The sequence below is a fragment of the Eriocheir sinensis genome, chromosome 63 (genome assembly GCF_024679095.1).
Source record: "Eriocheir sinensis breed Jianghai 21 chromosome 63, ASM2467909v1, whole genome shotgun sequence".
In the NCBI taxonomy this organism is placed as follows: Eukaryota; Metazoa; Arthropoda; class Malacostraca; order Decapoda; family Varunidae; genus Eriocheir; species Eriocheir sinensis.
The window spans coordinates 1,391,386-1,417,639 of NC_066571.1; the positions used below are offsets into that span (position 1 = coordinate 1,391,386).

Consider the following 26,254-nt stretch of genomic DNA (forward strand, 5'->3'; position numbering starts at 1 on the left):
CCCACCCAACCTATGATGACCCAGGGTGATGATGAAGCTGAGTCTTCCGTATGAAACCGAATAACCAACACCACCGTAAGTCATCGTCATCACCACCCAGCCCAGGATGACCTAGGGTGATGATTATTAGCAGTCTGAATCTTCCATATACCACCGTAAGTCATCGTCATCACCACCCAGCCTATGATGACCCAGGGTGATGATGAAGCTGAGTCTTCCGTATGAAACCGAATAACCAACACCACCGTAAGTCATCGTCATCACCACCCAGCCCAGGATGACCCAGGGTGATGATGATGACGATGATGACCTTCCGAGCAGCTGGTACGTTTGGTGTTGGAAGCGCCCGCCATCTTAAGGGAAGTGACAAAGGTTGTGTCGGGTGGTCTTCCTCTCTACCCCTGCCATGGCCCTTCTGTAGCCGCCCCACCGTCACCCTGGCCGCGGCGCCCTAGGTAAGGCCTCGCCCCACACGGTAATACAGGTGAAGCGAGACTATCGGGGTGCAGAGGAGGTGAAATAGGGGGGTGAAGACTCAGGTGTGCGCGGCTGTTACTGACAATACCTCAGCCCCGTGTCCGGACTGATGCTGGGCAGTGCTGGGGCGTTCCTGAGCCACGCGAAGGTTCCTGGGGGCTGGGAGGTCTATTTCGGCGGTGGTCTAGGCAGGCTAAGGTGGCCCAGGTGAAGGGAGGTGCAGAAAAAGGTACAAGTTAAGGGTTTATTGATTGTTTGGCGTATTGGTGGCCGTGGCGGCGTCTGGCAACCTGAGTACGAGCTGAGTTTGTGGCATTTAAGTGAGAAATACTCGTGGAAGGCGCCCCTGTGCCCCTTATATAGACAGTAGGGGACTCATAACACAAGGTGGGTGTGTAAACGGGGCCTCCAATACCATACTGGGCCTCATATCTTCCCGTACACTTGTTGCTTGCAAATGGCTGAACACAAAGGAAGGTTGTCCCCCTCTGAGTTTTTTGGCACCAAAGTGTGACCCTTCTGGTCTTCATGGCCCCCCAGTGCTCCCATCGGGGCCTTAGTGCATCCAGATCATGTGAAGTAGAGATAATTGTGTTTGACCAACCAGCTATATTATTATCCCCTGTGAATTAAATTATTTTACTTTATTAATTTGTTTTTGTAGGGGAATTGAAAGTTTTTGCTATTTTCCTAGCTTGATGTTTTTGTTTGTTATGAATGTGTGTGTGTGTGTGTGTGTGTGTGTGTGTTAATCTGTCGTGATTTACTGAAAGGATGCAAGCTCCACTTCTGGGGTCCCATTAGATTCACACTTTGTTACTTGTAAAATTTCATCATTTAGTAATGCAGTTGAGATGGGGCTCCACTGCAACCATGCTGTTCCTTTTCAGTGCTCAAATCTAGAAGTCAGTTGCAGTTGGAACTTGGGTATCCTGGTGTTGGTGGCTTGTCCAGTATTTTGGCCAGCCATGCATCCAAATGCTTCTTGAAGGGGTTAGGAGACACCCCTTTCATGTCCCTTAGCATGGCTGGGATGCATTTTAAGTCCTTTGCCACTGAAGCTGAAGCTGTTATTGATCAGGGAATTAGTTCTCTGAGTTGATCCAGGAGTGTTTCTTACATAACATAGCCTCTCTTGCCTCTGGTGGTTTGTTCCAAGTTATACTAAGGACTTTTTTTTCTTTTACCAAAATCTTCCAAAAGTAGATTATGTTGTGTTCCCTCTGTCTTTAAAGAGTACAGCTGCAACTCCTTGAGCTTCTTCCAGTAGTTCATGTGCTGACTGTTGATTTTACTCATAAATTCCTCTGGGGGGCCTCAATTTCAGAAGTATCTGATACCTTTTGGAGAGACCAGAGTTGGCAGAAGTACTCCGTGTGGTAGGGCCAGGGTCTTCCACAGAGTGAACATGCACTCTATTTCTAGTATGGAAGTTCCTCGGGATCCAGCCTGTATTTGATTGGTGTATACCCCTAAATCTTTCACCACATCTTTGGTAGTGATTTCTTGTTGGCTATGTCTAGTTTGAAAATGCCTTGAGAGCTTCACAACTTCTGTACTGCAAGAGCTCAAACTTGTCTCCATTTAGTACCATGTTGTCTGCTGCCCACCTCAGGATTTTGTCTAAGTCTTGCTGCAGTAGCTGGTCATCCTGTTGTGATGCTGTAAGCTGTCCAGCTATCTTGAGCTGTCTGAACTGATCTGCACTTGCATGAGCTACTTGGATTTATTTACAACTTTTCATTCACTGTAGAAGCCTCTGTTCTTACTGGATTAACTGAAACTTCCGGAAACTTCCCACATTGGCTGTCCTTTATTCCTCATCCTAATCAGCTGAAGAGTTAGTTGTTTCTGCAAACAATTTTTATAATTACACGAGTAGCTAAACAATCTGGGAAGTAGGTGGACATATGACGTAACACCAGTACGTAAATGACGCAGTAACGATATATATTACAATGGCTGTTGTTTAAACTGAAACATACAAAATCAGCACTGCTGACTGCCATGGGTTGACTACTCACCAAGATTATATCTTATACTAGACCTCAATGAGCAGGCTCCTGAGTTATCAAGGCTGGCTCCCAGTCCTCTCCAGATGCACTTACTGGCATGTATAACCGTGGTACAGGGTCACCGTCACATCCAGGAACGCAGCAGTCAAACATGCATATCAGAAGCCTTGGGTAACTTCAGTGTACCCTGCCATCCCTGCCACCTATGTTATGTCATCACTTTTTTGGGGGGTACGTTTTTTGCATTTGGTGCCGGTAGGCTTGCTTGGAGGGGCTTGATGGTATGGCCCAGCCCGTTGTGGCACAGGCAAGTATTTATAGTGGTGCCATCTTGCATTGGCTCATGCTGCCCTTGGGAGCTCATCTCTGATCCTAGAATCTAGAATCCACCATGCTGCCATGACAGTACATGAAATCCACAAATCAAACCTACCAAACCTACATTGCACAAAACTAGAAAAGTAATCCCCATTCAAGTCACCATACACCATCTAAATTAAAAATCTACAAATGTAACATTGCCAGAATGGGCTGGGCCAACCATCAGGCTCCACCTGGAAGAAGCCTTGGGCCGACCATCAGGCCCCACCGGGAAGATGCCTACTGGCGCAATAGGCAAAAAAAAAAAGTAAATTGTACATAGTACCTTGTTCAGGCGCCAGATACAAAATGCTCTGACGGCGCTTGCAATCAGTCTTTTGATGACTTCTAATACACTTAGCCATTATCATATGATACTCCTTCTGTCTCAGATTTCTCTTCTGATTCTCCGTCAGGATCAGCGAATATGTGCATATATAATAGCTGACATGTAGGGTCTATTTTAGCCTTAACCCGGTAGCAGCGGGGATCATGTTTCTTAATGGTCCCTCTAGTCTAAGCGAGAAAAATAAGAAAAAATCACCCCTCACATAAACCATTTCATAATATATATATCAAAGCATTTGTGATCAGATTATGTATCATCTTTTTTGGGGGGTTTATATCGTGGCACAAATTTGGCCTGTCGCTGCTACATGGTAAAGCCACAAATTTTGTCCGTCGCTGCTACACAGGTTAAATTCTAAGGAGACAAGGAAAATCACAAGATAATAGGTAAGCTTATTATAATTTATTAGAAGACTTAATGCAGTGAATGTGTTTGTAAACAAAACCTGGACAGCATGCGCTTGCGCAAATCAGACCCAGACAGCTCACGACACCACATTATCTCCAAATATCAGCATATCAATCTTGTCTATAAGTTTGTGACTTGATCACTACAGGCAACCTGGTAATCCTCCACCCTACACTGTGCTCCATTCCTGATGTGATTCAGCTCGTCAGGGAGTGAGTTACTCTCTGCTCCTTGTAGTGGGTGGGTGTAGGATAGAGGTCTCATCAGGTAACAGGTCCAGCTTCCTCCAGAAGGTCTCTGTACTGTAGTTAAAAGTGTCCCTGATGTCCCTCGGCAGGCAGTTGAAGTCTTGGTCCCTCACCGGTAAAACTGGTGGAATATATGGACCTCAGATGTTGACTAAATCCTACAATTGCAGTTGATGTTCTGTAGCAGGGCAACTGAATTGAGGTTGTACCTGATCCCTCCTTTGGTTAGTGTTGATGGATTTAGGACTTGCCTGCAGGATTTTTCAAATGTAGATTATTAATCATTACTATTATCTATTATTATTATTTGAGGTATATGAAAAGGTAATCAAATTGCAATGAAAGGATATCAAGAGAAATAAAAAGGGTATAGATCCAAACATGAGTTCCCTAGATGAGCAGACTTGGACATGAATAATAAAAGACAAGTGACAGTAAAGTAATAAGAAGAAAAGGGGGAGAGGGAAAGCAATACCTAAAAAGTTAACAGATGGGTGTTGACTTTTGCTTTAAACTTATCAATGTCAACAATTAAATTGGGGATAAATGAATGGGAAAAATGGTTTGTTGTGCAAAAAAGTTATTGAAAAACACTCATTGAATTGTAAACTATGCTGTGCATGGCAAATATACTGAAACTGACCCAGTAACCCTAGTCTGTTGATGTCTATCTTCTCTTAATATTCCATCCATTGTGTCTTCGTTACCACCTCACACATGTTATACATACCATGCTTGTCAAATATACTGGTTTATAATTTAACTGTTCTTCTTTACTTCCTCTTTTAAAAATTGGGATTTGTTCTTTTTTTACTCCCTCAGAACCTTCTCCATTATTAGTGAACATCAACTATATCATGTATTAGTTCAATCAACCGTTGTCTACACTCATTTAACCTGATGATACCCCCTCTGATCCTGTTGCCTTTCTTTCTTCAAGGCTCATCATTTGCATCAAGGAAAAAAATATATCTTTTCTGTACATCCTTCCACTTCTTCATGTAGCTCCAGTTTGTTTCACTGAGGAATTATTTAAGATTTGTAATGTTTATTTTTGCAAAGTTTTCTTGGTCTTGTGTGCTTCCTTCAGTTCTCTTTTTCCAATATCATATGATCACTCTTTCCCAAAGGACATGACACCCAGCCATACCACACTCAGCCACATAACCACACACCATACCACACATCACATTCAGCTATACCACACCACACCACACCCAGCCACATAGCCATACTCCACACACCCAGGCACACTATGCCACACATCATATCCAGCCACACTACAACACACACTTCACCCAGTCACACCACACTATACATCACACCCAGCTTTACCACATTGCACATCACACTCAGCCACACCCCAACTCATCACATCGCATCACACTCAGCCATGCCACATCGTGCATCACATCCAGCCACACAACACCACACACCCATCCACTCCACACCACACCACACCACACCACACATGACAGCCACATCACACCACATATGACACTGAGCCACACCCAGGCACACCACACCACACATCACACCCAGCCACAGCAGGGCCGGATCCAGACCGATGAAGCCATCGATGGTCAGTCTGAGATCACCGATGCGGGCATCGGTCAGATTTTGCCGCCAAAATCCAATGTATTCCCTAGCTGGTCCATAAATTATTCTGTTAAGCAGAAATTGGATGTTTTATAGCGATGAAAAATATATTAATGATAACACAAAATTATTTAGTATAATAAGATGTAATTTTTAAGTCCACGGTGCGTAGTACATAATAATAGTATACTTGTATTCTCTGGTAATGCGTCACTAGTCAACAACTGCCGTACGTGTACGAGACAGGACACTGGGCTGGACGCGCGCGATCAATAAACCGCAACAAGATTCTGATAAAATTGGCATCTGTAAGATTTTGGGTCTGGATCTGGCCCTGCACAGCACACCACATATGCCATCCAGCCACATCACAACACACATGCCACCCAACCACACCACACCCAGGAACACCACACTACACATCACACCCAGTCATACCATATCTCACATCACACCCAGCCACGCCACACCTTACCACACATCATCCCCAGTCATACCGCACCCAGCAACACAACACCCAGCCACTCCACACTACATACAACATCCAGTCATGCCACACACCACACAACACATCCTACCCAGCCACACCACACCACACATTACATAGCCACTCCACACCACACATGACACCCAGCCACACCACACCATACACCACACCCATCCACAACACACCATACATCACACCCACATATTCCCGACCGTCTTGGAGACAGGCCCAACATACTAGACCTCTTCCTTACCTCTAACCCTTCTACTTACTCTGTCAAACTGTTTTCTCCGTTGGGCTCCTCCGATCACAACCTTGTTTCTGTTTCCTGTCCTATCACTCCTGTACACCCTCTGGACCCACCAAAGAGGCGATGCTTCTGGCATTTTGCTTCTCTCTCTCTCTCTCTCTCTCTCTCTCTCTCTCTCTCTCTTTTTACATCTTTTTGTTGCCCTTGAGTTCCTCTGTTGTAAAAAAAAAAAAAAGTCACAACAGCACACATCACACCCAGTCACACAATACTGTACATCACACCCAGCCACATCATACCACACATGACACCTAGCCATACCACACACACACACACACCACACACCATGACAGCCAGCCACACCCCACCCATCCATACCATGCTGCACTGCACAACATTAGCTACACTCAGGTAAAGCACACTACAACCACAGGTTCACCCTGTCCTTTTTTGTTTTGAATAAATAGGACATTCAGATCTCTAAAAGGACAGACTTGGCAACTTTATGCTGAAATCTGAGCAGCCTAGCTCAGATTCACTATTGGAGACATACAAGTATACACTACAGGAATCAGACTCGTCCAGTACTGGATTTATCGTGTGTAGTTGGCTACATCTTCTATGACCCTCTTGTGATTTACCTCATTCATCATGCAGATTAATAATCCATGAAATACATAACAAAACAAAAATTCCACATTAAAGGAATATTCTAAAATGTCCTCTCACAAGACCTCCCACAATAACTTATTCCCCCACAAGTTTGTGGAAATTTCCAAGAAAGTGGCAGCACTGGCCTAGCAGTGCAGCCAAGTACTTTATATGAGAATTGATCACGTAAATGAGTCGAAGTCGGCGATATTTTTACCAACAGCTCTGGTCAACAGTAGGCAGCACCAACCAACTCCATGTCCCTGTTGATGATTATTATTATTACTATTATTATTATTACTATTATTATTATTATTACTATTATTATTATTATTATTATAATAATTATTGTTGTTGCCTTGAATGTATTATGGTAGTAGTTTTGTGTTGCTGATCATAATGCAGTAATTTTTATCTCAAAACTTGATGGCTTCTTATTTTTAAGGTGTTCATTTTTGGCACCACTAATTTATGACCCAATTCATTTGAAATCCATACACACATAATACCTAAGTTATGCATTACACTCCTTACCCAAGTATCTTGAAGTATAAAAGCTTAAGTAAAGAGCAACAGCTCTCAGGTCTCCTTGATCCTATGTCACTTTGCTTCATATTGGATGTTTAATGAACATTCCTGAATATTCACACATTAGTTTTCAATAGCTTGATTTTTTTTTTTTTTTTTTTTTTTTTTTTTTTTTTTTTTTCTTCAAATCCAAGGTTCCTGATTTTGCTCCTTTGTTTTGCATATTACTTCAGTATCAGATACAGGTAACTCTCGATTTACACGTTTTTGAAATAACGCGGGGTCCAAAATCCAAATAAATGTTTAATTTACACATTTTTTCACTTATACGTGATATTTTATGGATGTCTTGCGCAACTGGACTCACACGGCGCCGCGGCCACACAGCTGAGCTCAGTTCTTCCTGCATGCCACTTGAACAACAATACAGTACCCACACTGCCATGCTACTCAACAATAGGGGTGGGCAGGTACCAGTACCGGTACTAGTGGTACCAGCTATATGGTACAGTACCGGTACCAGACTGCTCGGTACCGGTACCAATACTAGCCAGTCGCTCATGGTGTCCCTCATTTCTTCCTCACACGAGTGAGACTGAGTGCCTGAGTGGATATCTCGGTGATATGGTTTCTCTCTCTCTCCACTGAATGAAGTGAAAATTTATTTTTCGATAGAAACCTACCTCTTGTTTGATTTACATTGTTTTTGATTTACGCGACCTCTTCTAGGACACAATACTCGCGTAAATCGAGAGTTACCTGTACCTATCACGTCTCTAGTTGAAATCGTTTGTTCAACTTTTCTCCATCAATTGCGGTTTCTAAAAGTGCAAACAGATTGAATATCTGTTTACAATATCAACAACTGTAATTTTGAAGTTAGAAAACATCACATTAAGATATAAGCGGTTAAACCAAAAAGTCAAGTCTGTGGTAGAGGTGACATGTGGAATCACCATATGTTGTGAATGCTTTTCAGAAACTTCCTGGTTGGTAATCTGACTGTGGAACCACAACATTCTGATGCCTTGAAGAGGTGCAGGAAGTACATCAGGAACAGATGATGAAAAGGCAGGAACAGACATAGTAGAGGCAGAAACAGATGTAGGAAAGGCAAGAAGAAATTTGTTGACTGGAAAATATTTAGTAGATGTAGGAACCAAGGTAGAAACAGGAGTGTGGTGTATCCCCTCTTTCCCTGCTTGACAGCCTCTTGCTCATGCTCAGCTTGCCTGAATAGCCTTTCAGGCAGACTCCTCCCTTATTTGCTTCTTTGACTTTCCCATGTTGGGCAGGATGGAGAAAAGTAAGGAGGAAAACAATGGCACAAAAAATAGACAAACTTAATAGCAACTTCATCACCTTTCCACCCAGCCGTATCTCTCGCCTAGGCAACCAGAGTACAGGTAACTCGATTTACGTGAGTTTGGTTTACGCATTTTTTAAATAACGCGGGGTCCAAAATCCAAAATAAATTTTTATTTACACGTTTTTTCCACTTATACGCGATATTTTATGGAGTGGCCACCAGATGTCTCATGCAGCTGGACTCACATAGCGCCGCGGCCACACAGCAGAGCTCAGTTCTTCCCGCGCGCCACTTAAACAACAATACAGTACCCACGCTGCCACGCTACTCAACAATAGGGGTGGGCAGGTACCGGTACTAACGGTACTAGCTATATGGTACAGTACCGGTACTAGCTATATGGTACAGTACCGGTACCAGACTGCTCGGTACCAGTACCAATACTAGCTTGCCACTCATGGTGTCCCTCATTTCTTCCTCACACGAGTGAGGCTGAGACTGAGTGCCTGAGTGGATATCTCGGTGATATGGATATTCTCTCTCTCTCTCTCTCCACCGAATGAAGCGAATAAGCATATTATTCCCACCATCACTCGTAGGTTATGACAGAGAACTAGGCAAGACACAATTCACACGTTTCTGGTGACACACGCCATGCAGCTGTTTGTTGTATGGGTGTGGTTGTGTGGTTTGTAAACAATGCAAATGGCGGCCTGGCTGGTATTGCGCGAAATATCTCCTCGTACAAGACTCATGATGTACAGTTTCTGATATCATATTTACCCCATTATTCTCACTAATAGGGTCAGTTTTGTATAGTAGTTATTAGATCACCCTGTATTCTATGGTAACATATTATGAGACAGCTACGGACTATGAAGGATTATATACAATGATAAAGGAAAGTTTGCCGTTGTTATTGGATAAGACAAAAAAGACCCTTAAAAACACCCCAAAGAAGAAACAAATAATTAAAAATTTGTACATTCGGCGTACAAGGCGCAGGGCTAAACTTTCAGGCATTTTTTATGTGAAAAAGGTGCGCGCTATACGCTGAAAAATACGGTTTTTATTTTTCGACAGAAACCTACCTCTTGTTTGATTTACATTGTTTTTGATTTACGCGACCTCTCCAAGAACGCAATACTCGCGTAAATCGAGAGTTACCTGTATTCCAATACCACCAGAAAGCTCGTATATTCAAATGAAATGCATTTTTTTTAAACTTTAGGCAAAAAAACAAGATTGGCTCAAAATAAATATGGTATAACTCTGACCCTATAAATTACGTATGTAATGCTTGGGGACTTATCCAAAATCAATCTAATAACTTGTTTCAATTACAAAATATACCATTAATTGAATATCATAATAAAACTTTTTTGGGGGGAAATTAACACTATCGCACGCGTGGACGTGACATACGTGTCACTTTAATTGTGGTCAAAAAGCACGGCTTCTGATTGACGCGACTATCGTGTCACTGGGACAAAAAAAAAATCACCAAAAATTCTGTAATTCTCATTGATGCGTGATACTTGATCTGTAAACAGGCTAGCGCACGTCGGCTCTAGGTAAGCTGATAGACCCTTCTTGCCGGGAAATTCTCCTTGGTGACTGGTGACACAAACAGAAAATCTCTTCAGTTGACTCTAGCAGTCGTGGACGGGTTAGTGTGTGGCGGGGGGGCAGGGTTATCACAGATTTTTTTCTTTCAAGCCTTTCATCAACTATACATTTATAAGAAATCTGTTCTTTGAGATGAAACCATAAAAAAAAAAAAAATAAACTATAATAGTTATGGAGATGAGTGGAAAAAAGTGAACATTTTTGGAAAATCTAGTTTTTCGTTTTTTTCAAATTTATGTCTGTTATAATTGGTGTATCAAAACTCTGTTTGTTACACTAATTAGCTCACAAATGTCCGCTTCTTTTGTTATAGAATGCAATTTGTTATGTTTTTACTCCTGTGTGAAAATGTGAGTTTTTTTTATTTCGGAAATTGGTTCATGTCACCAACTCACGATATCTCGGTAAAATATAAAACAAACATTATTTTTTTTTCTTTCCATATGAAAGAGCTTACAATTTACAGTGGAATATATTTAGTTTCATAAAAGTGAACCGAGCAAAAGATTCGATAGCAAGTTTTGAAAAAAATTATACCGCGCGCTCAAGGTATCAAAATCAGGCCTCCCAATAGCCAGTTAGGTGTGCGTTTTGGACGAGAAAATCAGATGGGAGGGTGTGCGCGAAAGTGTTAACCTGAAGTGTCCCCTGTAAAAGCAGTTGGCTTTATACTTTATACTTTGCCGGTCTGTCTTGCTATGGTGCATACACAATTTATTCAATGAATATTTCATAAAAGCACAATAATCATATTTGAGACATGAAGACAGCTGCTATTGGGTACTGCTTGGCATGCATGCTTCAAACATCATGTTTAGTGAACTCATTTTACAATTCTTGGAGCAAGTTTTGCTTGTACCATGTTTATCATGAAACATTTGAGGCATTTTTTTTTTTTTTTTTTTTTTTTTTTTTTTTTTTTTTTTTTACGTTGTTGCCTATTGCGCCAGTAGGCATCTTCCCGGTGGGGCCTGATGGTCGGCCCAAGGCTTCTTCCAGGTGGGGCCTGATGGTCGGCCCAGCCCGTTCTGGCGCAGGCGAGTGTTTATAGTGGCGCCATCTTGCATTGGCTCATGCTGCCCCCCGGAACTCGTACTTGATTCGCTTGGACGGCTTCCTCTAGAGTCCGGGTTGATGGGTGGTCTTCAGGACAGCATGTGGGTAGTTTTAAGCCACTCGGCGGTGACCGAAAAATCTGAGTGGTAGCGTGAGGATTCGAACCCGCGTCGTCCATCACGCGGCGAATGTGGGTCCAGTACGCTACCACTTCGGCCACCGCCTACCCAGGATGATGATGATTATTGGTGCCGTAACTGTAGGGTCATATGGTGCCAAATATAAAACTAACTAAACTATACTATAAAACTTTAAAAAATGGTAATTAATTAAAAACATGATAAAAGGACTCAATAAGAGGTCAATAAAACCTACAGAAGGTTGAGGACGCCAGCCTCCTGTAGGAAGCCATAAGTGTCATGTCCCGGGGAGAGTGCCTTCTGCCCCACCACCAGAGAGAGAGAGAGAGAGAGAGAGGGAGAGAAACTCCCATCTCCACCCCGACACCAGGAGAGGTACCGCTCTCAGAGGTCCCCCAGACTGGGGCACTCGACTAGAAAGTGCTGAACAGTCAGGGGGACCAAGCAGTCATCACAATATGGCTGAACTCCCCGGGACATGAGGAAGCCGTGTGTATCGAGTGTGGCCCACCCTAAGGCGGGCCAGGACAGAGTCCCTCTTACGACTTCTTATATGGAAGCATGTTGCTCATCATACATGATAATTCTGACAGTCCTAGAAAAAGCACTAAGGCTAGCTCCCTTTGTATGATTTTACTCACAAAGTTTCATTAGCATCTAATTTAGCTGCTTCTTGGAACAAAGTGTACACAACAACACTGCCATGCATTTCATAGCAGAATAATAGTACTGCATTTACCAAGGTATTTTTGCATTATGTCCGCAAATATAGTGGTAAAACTAGGTCATGTAATTCACTCGTATGAATTAAATTCACACTGCACAAACATGTACTTACTCATCTGTCTCCTAATCCATTAGAGTAGCAGTATTTTTAATTTGTATTTAAGCTTTAGCATTATGTTGTATAAAGAGCTTTCTTGTATCCAATACTGATGAGGGTTTGTGTTGCAGGCACAATGACAGGGGAAGAGGGTGGCAGCGGGTCTGGGGCGAGTGTGTCGGCCATGTGTCTGGTGTGTGGCACCAACCAGGCCAACCTCACCCAGCACCTGTCACGCCACAGCAAGGAGGAGATCATCCGGGCTGTTACCCATGGCCGGCCACTATATGAACTGGCCAACCGAAGGCCAGGGCCAGGCCGTCCCCGGAAGTTTACCTTCCCACCGGCACCTCTGGCTACTGTGGCACCTATCTCTCTGCGCCCAACCACTAGCCAGCCACAGCTGCTGCTGGCCGGCAGCCAACCCCAACCACCCCCAGTGGCAGCCACTATCACCCCTGCCCCACAGATTACACCGACACCCCAGCCCACAACCTCGCAGCCCGTCAGGCTCAGCTCCATCGGGCCCCTGATTCAGTCCCCCCGAAATGGCATGCCCTTGCCCCCCAGTGCTGTGCAGCCCAGCACTCCAGCTCCAGCAGGGAATTACCTCCTCATCGGCAACAACATGTTTCCCACAAGCAGTGTAATATCCAACAACCTGCAGCTGGGGAGTAGTGGGGTAAGCTACATCATCCCTAGCTCAGGGGGATTGGTGCTGGCTGCCACTGCCCCTTCCACCAGCCAGACCCTTCTGGTGCAGCCTCCCAATGCTGCTCCCCCTCCACCTCTAACTGTTAAGCAGACCCCACCAGCTGCTCCCATGGCTACGTTGCCAGGTGGCCTCTACAATGGTGCGGCATGTAGGCCGCCACGCCCCTTGCAGTCTGATGGCCCTTTATGCATGTTTGAGGGCCCAGCTGCCCCAGTACAAAATGAGGCCCATACCCTGGCTACAGGTACCATGTGGCAGAAACCACCTGTCAGCGAAGCACACACGGCAGGCATTAGTGGGAGCAACGTGAGGGCAAGAGGTGAAGGTGCTGTCGAGTCCCACCGAGCCACCATAAACATCGGCAAAAACATTAGCATTTCCCTTCCCCGGGAGCTGGTGGGCCAGAAGGAGAAGCTAAAGGACATCATCAACCAGGAGCTGTTTCGTGCCCTGCTTATGAATGAGGCCAAGAAGAATCGCAACCAAGATGCCAGCCAACCTTCCACCAGCTCTGGCCCCAGGAAGACTGTCTACTTCCCTAAGATGGAGGATGATGACGTAGATGAGAAGGACATCAGTGTTGGTCAGGAGTTCTGCCAAGAGGATGACAGCACCATAGGGTTGAGTGAGGACGAGCAGTATTGTGGTGGCTCACAGGACGTAGACCCTTTGGCCTCTGACCCATTGTCAGGGACACCTGAATCAGGACACAGCCCAGCTGGCCCACTCAGTGACCCCAGTGAATCATCACCAGACGACAATATCATGGAGAACAGCTTGAACGGAGCTTACATCACGCCTGATAATGTAGGTTCTTACCGTGGCGATATACCTATGGAGGTAATTTTCAATGAAAGGAATCCTTGCACCCAAATCTCAGACTGCCCTGGCCCCTCTATTGTTGTTGGGCACAGTGATAAAGCATTTGACAGAGGCAATGGCAGACTTCAGTTAATGGTGACCAGTAGCCCTGAAGGAGGGGAAGGTAGACTGCATGGCAAGCCAGGGAGGCAGGTTGATGGAGCTGAGGCAGAAACCATCGTGGGTAGCAGTATTCCTGGGCCCCAAGACGAGATGGTTCTGGGTGGGGCAGTTTCTACAAGCACACCATCTATGGGTCAGCTTGTTAAGAGGGACCAGATGGGGGAAGGAGAGGAGCAGCCCATGAGTTTTCTAGCAGCAGATCGCACTCTGAACAGTCTACTAGGGTCAACAGGCCTGCAGGAGATGGTCTATGTTGAGGAGCAAGTACTTGGAGCTGTTGAGGAAGTCTTTTCTGGGGATACTGCAACCTCAACAGCCTTAGCCACGCCCAGTACCAGCTCCTCTGAGATTGGTGGCCAGAAGCTGCTGCAACGACGGCTCAGCACATCTTGCAGTTCTGTTGTGGGGGATCACATGCAGCCACTACCATCAACATCCTACAGAGAAAAGACTCAGGACAAGCAAGATGTAAAGTGCAAATATGAAGTGTCTGGTCCCCCATGCCAGCCAAGCTCCAGTGTAGGGCGTATGTTGACGACTGCATACGATTCCAGTCACAAGGACAATTCTCAGGGCAGCAAGCAGGATGTCAAGTGCAAGTATGAGGTCGCTGGTCCTCCATCTCAGTTGAGTACAAGTGTAGGCCGCATGGTGACAGGGTACGAGTCAAACAACAGCCACCAGTACCACCAACAGCAGCAGGAAGATGATATGGAGTTGGGAGACAAGCACTCCATCAGCAAGGAGGAGGAAATCATGAGGCAGGAGGAGATTGATGATGAGGAGGAGGAGCTGGTGGATGACCCCAGCTTGGTGGTGGACAGCTTGACCGGGGGCACCATCTTCCCTGATGACCAGATGTTTGAACGGGAGATTGCTGGCCAGCAGGGAGAGGAGGTGATGTCTCTCAAGGCCTCAGAGACTCTGGCTGACAGTGACAGTGAACGAGCCACCCCACACGAGGAACTGTCTGATGTAAGAACTTTGATTTTTTTTCTATTTGTCTTGTTTTATAGCTTGAAGCTGCTGTTATATCCTTAAAACACACTGCTTTAGGCTTTAGCATACAGTATCACTAAAATAATGTTATTTTTTTCTGGGAGCAGCTGATGTTCTATGATCGGAGTTGCATGTTTGCTGGGGAGCCAGGCCCAGCTAACTTGTCACCCCGGACCTACCCAGCCATGGACTCCACAGCCTATCACTCCCTTGCCCCGGCCATGATCTCACCCATGGACTCAACAGTACAGGTAAAACGGATATTCTCTCTCTCTCTCTTTCTCTCAGCAGTAACAAATGAAGGAGAGACACTCATTTTCCTATATTATATCAGCAGTAATCTGAACCAGTTAGTAAATTCTCTCAAATCCTTTTGGTTTCACTGCAATATGACTAACCTTATTGCTCCCCCACTCAAACACAGATGGATCGGGCAGACTCTGGCACACTCTCCAGTTTGGGTGAGGGCAGCTCAGGGAGTGGAGTAGTGGAGCTAACTTCAGAAACTACCATGCACATCACCTCTGACCAGTGTTGTTCCATCACACCACCAGAGGGTATTGTCATCAGCCAACTATTCCCAGTCCCCTACAGTGAGGCCACCTGTAGTGTTGCATCACTGTCCTCTGCCACAGTTACTGCCACCACCAGCAAGGCATCATTATCCGGCTTCATGGAGCACTCAAAGCAGAGCAACAAGGTGAGGGTGTGATCTTTTAAATATTAGGTGTGAAAGAGGTTGTTTGAGTTCAGTTTCTCATGTTCATGCTTATTGTTATCCTCATTCATTTTTTTCAGTTTATGTACTATTCACATTTGATTTACTTACCAGATCACAGTGTTGGAGAGCAGTTGCAGCAGCAGCATTATCAACAACACCAGCATCATCACTACCACTAGCAACATCAACAGCAGCAGTGGCCTCACTCGGCAGCCGTCTCCTGTTCCATCTACATCTGGCCTTCAGGGACCAGCAGGTCAGAAAATCACAAAGGAGGAGGAAGAATATGAGCTGGAGTATGAATCTGACTGCTACGGTGACAGTGACTCAGACTCAGGGGTGGCTAACCGCAGCCCACTTGACCTTGACCATTGGAAGTGTCTTGTATGTAACAAAATGTTCAAGAGTCTCAAGGAGAAGCTGCTTCACGCTGGTCAGCACTCGCCATGTGCTGAGGCCATGGAGAAGTCTGGTGTCATCAGGAGTGCCACACAAGTAAAGTCTCTGCAAGGTGAGGTGCACCGGGATGCTGTGGAGAAGGCAGCAGCCATGGTCCTCCTCCAGTGCAAGGAGGAGATGAATGCCCTCCAGGAGGAGACACGCAACATGCTGGAATCCTTTGCCTCCAATGGAGAGTACAAGTGTCCCGAGTGTTCCCTGGGCTTTCCCTCACCGGAGATGCTATTTGAGCACCGCAAGGCTGTTTTTAAGTCGAGGGTGACCTGCCAGGTGTGTCACATGGTGTTTAAGAAGCGGCATGACAAGATCAAGCACATGAAGGCCCACACACTTGATGATCTCAAGTGCCTCATTTGCAACCGCACGTATCCCAATCGTTACTCTTGGTCGCAGCATCAGTTATTCCACATGGGCCTTGTGCTGTTTGAGTGCAAGGAATGTGGACGTAGGTTCCAACGTAAGTCTGAGCTGGAGGTGCACATGCGCACTCACACAGGAGAGCGTCCCTACAGCTGTGCCTCCTGCCAGAGTGCCTTCACCACCCGACAGGCACTCAAACGGCATCTTGTCACCCACATGGATGGGCAGGAAGTGGACTGCGATGTGTGCCACAAGACTTATAAGAACATAGTGTGCCTCAACAAGCACCGCCTCAAAGCTCACTCCAAGAACAAAGGCAAGTCCAAAGTGCGGCGGGACTACATGTGTTCCACCTGCAATGAGGTGTTCCCTTCCTCCAAGAAGCTGGCCTGGCACAAGGAGACCCACGAACGTTGGCCCAAGAAATGCCAGCACTGTGGCGAGTGCTTTGTGCACCAGTCGAGCCTCACTAAGCACATCCGACAGAAGCACGACCCCCATCACCAGACATCTGATGGCAAGACAGAGAACAATGCCACCTGCCCTGTTTGTCGTAAAGTGTTCAAGAAGTCGTCACTAGTCTTGCACCTCCGCACCCACACTGGCATCAAGCCCTTCCAGTGCAACATCTGCAACAGGAGCTTTGCTGTCAAGTGTAATCTGGAGGCCCACAAATGGGTGCACATGGGAGTAAGGGATCGCCCTCACAAATGCAAGATGTGTGAGCGCAGCTTCCACCGGCAAAAGGACCTGGATGCACATATTCGCAGCCATAAGAATATCCGGCCCTTCACCTGCAATGAGTGTGGTAAGTCCTTCATTCATAAAAATAACTTGCAGCTGCATGTGCGTGAGCACTCCGGTGAGAAGCAGCATAAGTGCATGTTTTGTGGCAAGGCATTCTTCAGAAAATATAACCTTGACAACCATGTCCGTATCCACACAGGGGAGATGCCCTACGAGTGCACTATTTGTCGTAAAGATTTTACCCAGAAAAGTAATTACAACGTACATATGAAGGCATTCCACATTGAAAGGCATGCTGTTAATGAAGAATTGTAAAGTTAGGAATAATTATTGTACAAATATCTAGTTGCTTTTTATAAATTTTTATTGAAATGGAAGTAAGAGAGCACCTTAAGTAAATGCCAGGTTTTAAATGCTTTATTTTTCTAAAAATATATAATTTCATTATAGTCTTTTAAAATGTTGGCATGATTGAAGAGTCATGGAGTGGAGTCATTCATCTGAGTGATGGTTTAAGTGAGTTGGCTTAGTAAGACTTGGCTTAAGAATTAATACTCAACACATTGGTCAATATGCATGAATTTAAGCACAAGTCTACTTCAGCAGCAGATGGTATGGTCAAATTGACAAGCTATTAGAATTTAAAGCTAACCACCATACTGCTGGATATCTCCTATGACCACATCACATTAAACTGTATTTTTTATCATTCTAAATTTCGAGACCTGTTACAAGTGAAATAACATATTCCATTCTATTTGAATATTATCATCAGAAATGAATCGCTGCACATAGAAAGGGAGTCCCGTGGCACCCCTGGCCAAAACTTTTATTGCATATACAGTAAACCCTCACTTTAATGAATAACTTAGGGGCAAGGGCGTAACATTAAATCCGAAAATCCTTTATAACCGAGGGATCTGAACTTTTGGTATTTAACAAACTGTATGAGCCAAAAGATTGCTAATTCTGATAATTTCCTCGCATATGTAACAAAGCTTGTTCGTTATATTAAATGAAAGTTTGTACACTTCACTGCATGCAGTCATCACAATTACTACACCCATAATTCTTGATTATTTGATGACTACAAAACATAAAACTATATGTTTGTTTTGTACCAATTAAGAGCTTCATTTGAAAAAAAAATCTAAACTTGAAAAATTAGTTATTCATTTTTGGGAGTAGCCTAAATTTGAAGTCCCCCCCCTCCCCCCCCCTCCGCGTGGCTCCTGTTTTACGTGCAGTGCTTCAGATATGAAGGCATATTAAGCGAGATGGTCACTTTTCACGGCCATCAAAAATCCATATACCAGGACACCCTAGGGTTGGTGGCCTTGTTTTGGGCACAGTGTCCCAGGCATTGGTGTCTCCACAGCCATGCCTAACTATGAGTGGTGGTGTGATTTTATCAGTCTTTCACCATGGGAAGTATGCTGATGTAATTTTGAACACAGTTTCTAGGATTTTTTTAGTCATGTATTATTCCAGTAATCCATCAGAATGTTTTAAGCCAATTGCAGGCCTCTTTTATTTGATTGCCCAGGGTTTTAGGTCATCAGTAAGCACCTTTTTTTATGCCTTAAGAAGCAAATGCACAGATAGTGGACTCTTGACTGTTGTACACATGGTGAGGCAGCCTTGTTCCTCCCCACACATGCTTGACTCCACGAGGGCTTATATCTGGTGGCAAGTTAGGATGGTTACAAGTTCTACATTAAGGTGTTTATTACTTCCGAGGTATTTTTGTTGATTTATCCAATATTTATTGAATTTATTTATTATATCATGTAACAGTAATTATCAAGGGCCACTACAAGGACAAAAGGCAAAATCAGCCATGAAGTTGTGAAAGGAAGTGGAAATTATTTTTTCAGAGCTCCACAGATTCTTTGAAAGACCTCTAATTGTATCCATCGGTGTGACCTCTGAGTGCCTGTTGCCCTTGTAAGGGTGTGTGGCCAACAGGGGCCAGGATGTGTATGTAGGTTTAGCTTGAGGTGTGGCTGTTTGTGTTGGGATGAGGGTCCCAGCACAAGCGATGGCCACACTGCACCCAAGACTCGCCGTTGAAGGCCCACTTTGTTTTGTGAGGCAAATGGCAATACAGTGTGATGTAGATAGTGAGCTGATAGGAGTTTTTTACTGTGTGTAATTTTTAAGCTACAAATTTTTGTATTGTGTAATTATAATTTCCTCAAATTCTCTCTCTCTCTCTCTCTCTCTCTCTCTCTCTCTCTCTCTCTCTCTCTCTCTCTCCATGAGGGGAGGGTTTACACTTACCTTCTATTAGAGCCATTAGGTTTGGAAGACTTGAGTGAAGCAGTGGGTAATTCCTGACCAAAAATGTCTCCCTAGTATATTCCCCTCCCCCTACCGTTGGGTAGTGAATAGGATGCCATGCGGCCACCCCGATGACTAATCATAAAGCCTCTAGTAACACCTTTATCTACAGTCAAAATGAAAGATAAGCTACTTATAAGATTTTAAGTTTCCATGCACATGGCCTAAGAAAAAATATTGAAGAATTGAGATGCCTCCCCCCCCCCAAATGTTTTTCATATAACTTCAGATAGGAGTACCTCCCTAAAGCAAGAAAGTGTCAACCAGGCAGCTGAAAAACCCATTTTCTATCGCAGTGGTTTCCTTAAGCATTCATCTTTCAATCCACATACTTTCCAGTGGCTCATCTGTTTACATTTGGCTGTAAAAGCCTCAGCAACAAGATTGAGGGGAAATACTGTGAGGCTGGCTTCACCAGAGAGTAATGTATCATCCATGTCATATATATATATATATATATATATATATATATATATATATATATATATATATATATATATATATATATATATATATATATATATATATATATATATATATATGCAAACATCATAAGTACCATACATTCAACATGCATTTTATGGTTAAGTAAGCATACAGAACATTTGTAATGTTTGTGTGCATACATATGCATTCATGGATGCATACATACTGTACATGCATATGATGTATGTTAGTACATACATACAATCATAGTATAAAAAACACATGCATAGCCTACATGCATTCCAGGCTAAATAAAACTTTCTGCATGAAAACATCTTGTTATAATATATGACTTTTATAATATGCAGACACTGACTACAATTTTAACTGTTCCTGTATAACAAAGATGGGATGGTTTGACTTCCAGGCAAAAAAAAAAAAAAAAAAAAAAAAAGGCAAGCAGACATATAGGCATTGAGTTATTAAATAGTGAAGTTCATATATTTTCAATCGTGATTTTTCTCTTTTAAAAAAAGAAAGCATTATAGCTTTAGGCAGGTCCTCATCTTCATTGACACCTCAAATATTTATTTAATTTCCATATATAATATAGATGACTGTAGTTTTCAGCAACGATTGTATTTCTCAGAAGGGTGGAGGAGTCCCCTCTATGTTAAAAGTTGTTTACAGCTTATTGATAGCACCAAGATACAGTAATATGTAATCTCTGCATGTGTTTAGACACTGAAGTATTTTAAAATCAATATATCTGTTACATACAGACTGTGGAACAGTTGTGTGTGGATCTTGAAATGTAGTGTTTCGAACAGAACAGTTTGTCACTGAAGATTTTAATATTCCTTGCTTAAACAGAACTTCACACTTTGGTACTGAAGGAGAATCACGTGGAATGCTCAGATTTTTAGTAGATAATTAAGTCAAATGGTTACAGAACCAACATGACAACATAACACACTGAACTTTGTTATAGTGACTCAGGGTAATCTAGTCAGTAACATTATGTAGAAGAATGAATACCTTGGTTCTTGCAATCACAGATTGGTATGCGTTGACATTAACTACATTAACTAACTAACGGGGAGTATATTCCAAAAGGCATGTTGCTTCATTCACCCACAATCTCCACCAGACAGTCAACATGGGCAAGCCTACACACCGCTGCCCTTCCTATTCTAAACCCCTTAAAGGATCAGTCACCTTGCCCTAGCCGTAAATTATGTGGGCATCCTTTTGGTGTCTTACACTCAGGGTTGTCTCATACAGAAACAATCCTATGAGCAGGATTAACATCCAGGAAGCATGCCACATGCCCATATGGCCAGAGCTGGTGTTCACAGACTGAACTGGTAACAAACAGACTGATTCAGTTTTATGAAATAGTCGTTAGTTTGACACAAAGCCATTCCAGTGATCATCTTGATCCTTACCATCAGCAACACCAGTGATCACAATATCATTAATGAAAATCACAGTTCATGCTCTGCTCAGTTTTGAAATCTGAAACTACAAGTGAAACTTTGAATGAGATTTAGCTTGTAGCTACAACACAGCACAATTTTTGCAATAAATTCACTCAAATACTTTTGTAGCGTTTTTTCAGTGAAAAAAATTATACTTGATTCAGAAGTGATTAAAAAGTGTGTCTGAAATAGACTGCTCAAGTCTTCATAATTTTGTCTCATTAGACATTCATACAGTCCTTTACCATGACTGCTATTCAAACACCCAAAGCTAAGAATCTAACATGCTGTTTTATCACACGAGAGAAAGATGGGAACTGGAATAAACGTGTCAAGCTTGCTGTCAATATCGCCTGTTTATACTATACTAGAATGATTTTGGTCTTGGTTGGGAGTCTGTCATAGTGAAGAAGGCTCAACTTTTCCCTAATGTTTTGATGTCCTCCTCATCAAACATATGCAAAGTGACTGGATGATGAAACTGGTGCAACTGGTGTTAGTTGATAAATAGATCCATGGGGTCAAGACTGCTAAATAATTTACACCCCGGTATTTGTTTTTCATCCTAATAGGCACTCCACATTTTTTTGCAATAAATTTCCTGTAGTGCTTTCATAGCTATATTCTGGTGAAAAACTATGCCGACATTAAAAACATCATACTTAATTCAGAAAATAAGTCAATGCCTAAAATAGACCACTCAGGTCTATGTATATCTTGATTTGGCCCTATTATATATTATTTTCATTGGCTACAATGTTCAGCCAGCTCCTTGCTCTAATTTTGTGGTCTATATTGTGAGTTTCTTCCTTTCATAATATTCCCTAAAATGGCTGTAACATCTCATCATATTCTCCATTGAGTAACTCTGCCTGCGAGTGAATAATTGAATGATTCAAGTACTTATGTCTATGAATGTGGATGAATCCAAATTGATGTGAACGAGGAATAATGGTGAAAAATTAAGTGTTAGCAAATAAAGTCAGACTACAACAAATTCTTTTCACTAATGTATGAGAACAGAAAAAGCACCTACCTTCATCAGTTCAAAGCAATAAATGATTACTTAAAAAAGCAAATTCAACCACCACTTCCTCCAACTTAAGATTTGCTAAGTCAAAGATTCAACGTCTTGGTGGCCGCTTGGTTTCATTTCACTCAGGTGTAAGGACAGACCACCTAGTCTGGACCATAGTCTCTCTCTCTCTCTCTCTCTCTCTCTCTCTCTCTCTCTCTCTCTCTCTCTCAGCTTGCATGATTGATTATTGTTGTGGATGAATTGTGTGTGTATCTCTTTGTATGATTTACTCGAATTTGTCACAGGTTCAACAATTTTTTATTTAATTTACAGTGTACACTATTAGGAGCCCTTCTATCTTTCTCTCAGCTTCTCCTATCAGTCCTCATATTTTAACTTTTCATTCTACACACTTGAGTCCTCGCAGGGAATGAGTTTGTCAACCTTTTGGTGGCCCGCTTGCTGCTGATGCTGATGCTCATGTGGTCACCATTTACAGACAATCTGCACTGATGGGTTGGCAGTACACAGCTATGACACAGATTTGTTTCTGTTGTGGCCATATTTTTTTTCCTTGGAGTCTCATCTAAATCTTAGTGGAATTTATTTTTATTTTATTTTATTAATTTGTGATTGATTCTTCCTTTTAATTTTAATTTCATCTTTATGAAGAATGTTGATGTAAAGCTTGATGTAAAGGTGAGCAGCAGCAACACAAGCAGCAGCAAGCAGGTTAAGGTTGAGGAAGACTTGTTAAGGCTGACTCCTCCCTCGACCCTAAGGTGGGGCCCAGAGAGATGTTGGATGTTAGTTGATTGGAGGCCACTACTGGAAGGCCATGATTTCCAGTTCCTTCCACAAAGGTGCAAATTGCAATAGAGTACATATGTAAATATTCTCTTGAGAAACATTTGAGGGCCCGGTACCATGGTGAAAGTGAGAGGATGCGTTTTATAAAAACAAAAAAAAAATACTATACACTATAGCAAACTACATGATAAGATTACTTCTGTTTTTCTTGTGTTATTGGTTTTATAAATCGTATGTTGTTGATTTGCATGGAAGCCATTTCTCAAATCATGCAGCGCTTTCAGAGACTATGCGACTGAGGCGTTAGTGCAATATAGAGACAAGAGTGTACCTGGAGTCACAGTGAGGGTGAGGCATGTGTGCTGCCATGAGTGTCGTAGCATTTAAGTGCGAGCATCTCCTTACCAAATGGTTGGTTCCTCGCGTGAAACTGCCACATAACGTATTTATTTAGTTTACCTGATATCCCTCTCCCACTCTACTCCCATCTCCCTTCTCTCCCAGTCCTTCCCTCCCTCATTCCATGCTTCCTGTGCCCGTCGAGTAATGTACGTCTGATTCATAACAATATTCTCGTGTGACTCGACAATATCTGCTGCACTGGGGACCTCAGAAGAGCAGTTCTGGTGGCATGTTCCTCAACTCTCATTGCAGATCAGATCCCCGTGACCTCTCAGACCCCCGAACCTTTGTGCCAAGCACTGCCCTAGCATAAGATACAAGTGTACTGGTAATAGAAAGGAAAGAAAATGGAGTGACATTCTGAAAGGAAAAATAAAAAGGGGACTTGTGCATAAATGGAAAATACATTAGCTGTGTTATAGAAACCAGAACTTTGAGAGTTGAATAGTGTTTGGTCTATGAAGTTTTTAGTGCCAAAAATGAATGCCAGCAGTTCTTTCCCCAAGTGATTAAGGAAAGAAATTGACAGATCAAAGAGTGCACTCTGAAAGGATTGATTACATGATTTGTTGGGGCCCATGGCTTGGGGAGGGGGTCCAATTTGAGGCTTGTGGCTTTTTTATTTTTTTATTTTTTTTATTTTTATTTTTTTTTTATTTTTTTTAATGAGTAGATGCTTTTCTGTCTGTAGGAATAATGGACTAGCCTATAAGCTTTTTTATACTCACAGTATTGATTGAATGGTCATGTGTCTGTTTCCATGTATGGTACGACCGCACTCCATCCAAAGTGTGGGGTGCTCCATGGGAAGGAAACCTGTAAATGTTAAACCATCAACTATTATTATTTTTATTATTATTATTATTATTATTATTATTATTATTATTATTATCATCATCATCATCATTATCATCATCACCATGGTAAGTTGTTTAATGTGTACTTGTATGGTCTCTAGGAGCAAGCAAGACACAGATTAACCTATACCAAAACGGGCATGATTTCAGCTTATCAACTATTGCGATTTATCTGTTTACTTTTTTATTGATCATACTTTCAGTTTGTTTTTGTCCCAGTTGAGTCATTTGGTTCAGGACTAGCAGTGTTTGATGCACACCACCATTTTTGTTTGGTCAGAAGAGAGGAAAGAAAAAAAGCCACGTTTTGTTGTGAGGGTGATCCTGCTTTCATCGTAAGTGTTGATTGTTACTTTATGATAATCTCACCTTTATGTTTTTACCTCACTCCTTCCCATCCATCCAACCCTCCCCTTAACTTGCCCTGTCACCTCTCCATACATGGACTCAAAACCTTGTGTATTTCGCCTCTGTCGAGTTTGTTTATTTGCAAGTGTTTCTAATTCATCTGCCTACCTGCCTACCTATTTCCATCACTCCTTTCCTTTCTCCCTTTACCTTGACCTCTTCATCCTTCCCCCAGGCCCTTCCTCCTCCCACCCTCTGCTGTAACTCCACCTGTGTTTTGTTATGTAGGATGTATGTTACCAGTCTTAGGGCTACTTAAATGTGTAGCTTTATTTATAACCTTGTAAGCTTTAAATTTAATGTATGCTTGTCATGAAATAGTGTGAAAGTTTTATGTAACCAAGTAGGTAGAAATTATAGTTTAAGAAATTGTGTGAGGTCTTTTATTTGACACCATTGCCCAAGAGATCTATGTTTTTACAAACTATTACATACTACTTTTTATATGGGACTTTTTTTTTTCCCCCTTATGTCCTGCCTATAGCACTGGTAGGCTCTCTTGAGGGGCCTAGTAGATGATCCCAGCCCATTAGTGATGCAGGGGGACTTTATTGACTTGTAATAAATGACTTGCTTGGGCCATGCTACCCCATGGTGCTCCTCTTGACTGAAGTCGCTGAAGTTGTGCTTGCTTGAAGATCAAAACAGCATGTGGACAATCTTTCGTCACTCAGCATTGGTTGAAAATTGTCTTGCAATGGGACTTGAACCTGGGTCCTTGGGATCACTGTGTCTGCTCACTGACCACTTGGCCACTGTAATGTAAGGTAGTGTATGACCAGTATTGTAAGTCTTGTCATCAAAGTTTTGTATCTCATCATCATCATTTCAACGACGCCTGCTCCTAGGAGCTCCCACCAGGGGATGGCCACGGCAGAAGAGTTTCCAACTTTCTTTATCCAGACACTCCCTCCTTGCCTGCTCAAAGTTTCTCAAAGATCTTTCCCCCCTCTCCCTAACATACTCCTGCACCTTATCTCTCCGTTTCACTGGAGGTTGTCCTCTAGCATTCCCTCCCTCTATCTCACTCACATACACCCTTCTGGTCATCTTACTCTCCTCCTTTCGCTCCATGTGACCAAACCACTTTAAAGTCTGTCGCTTCACTTCTTCCACCACTCCACACTTCTTCCCTTCACCCCTGTGACACATTCCAAAACACTCATACACACTTTCAAGAGGAGGGTATCAGGAC

General features: G+C 43.0%; 1 protein-coding gene across 1 annotated transcript; it reads left to right on the forward strand.

Annotated features, from left to right (window-relative positions):
- The first annotated feature begins 300 nt into the window (after window positions 1-300).
- On the forward strand, window positions 301-25,433 carry LOC126986820 (uncharacterized). The gene is made up of 5 exons (XM_050843191.1): window positions 301-455; window positions 12,461-15,003; window positions 15,135-15,278; window positions 15,452-15,727; window positions 15,860-25,433. The coding sequence occupies exons 2-5, from the start codon at window positions 12,466-12,468 to the stop codon at window positions 17,627-17,629; spliced, it is 4,728 nt and encodes a 1,575-aa protein (XP_050699148.1). The 5' UTR covers window positions 301-455; window positions 12,461-12,465; the 3' UTR covers window positions 17,630-25,433.
- Window positions 25,434-26,254: the final 821 nt, after the last annotated feature.

Bases quoted from the DNA above. Each gene is read 5' to 3' on its own strand.
- LOC126986820 (XM_050843191.1), top strand. From the start codon at position 12,466: ATGACAGGGGAAGAGGGTGGCAGCGGGTCTGGGGCGAGTGTGTCGGCC. The intron at 15,004-15,134 runs GTAAGAACTTTG...TTCTGGGAGCAG, and splicing joins CACACGAGGAACTGTCTGAT to CTGATGTTCTATGATCGGAG. The intron at 15,728-15,859 runs GTGAGGGTGTGA...TTTACTTACCAG, and splicing joins ACTCAAAGCAGAGCAACAAG to ATCACAGTGTTGGAGAGCAG.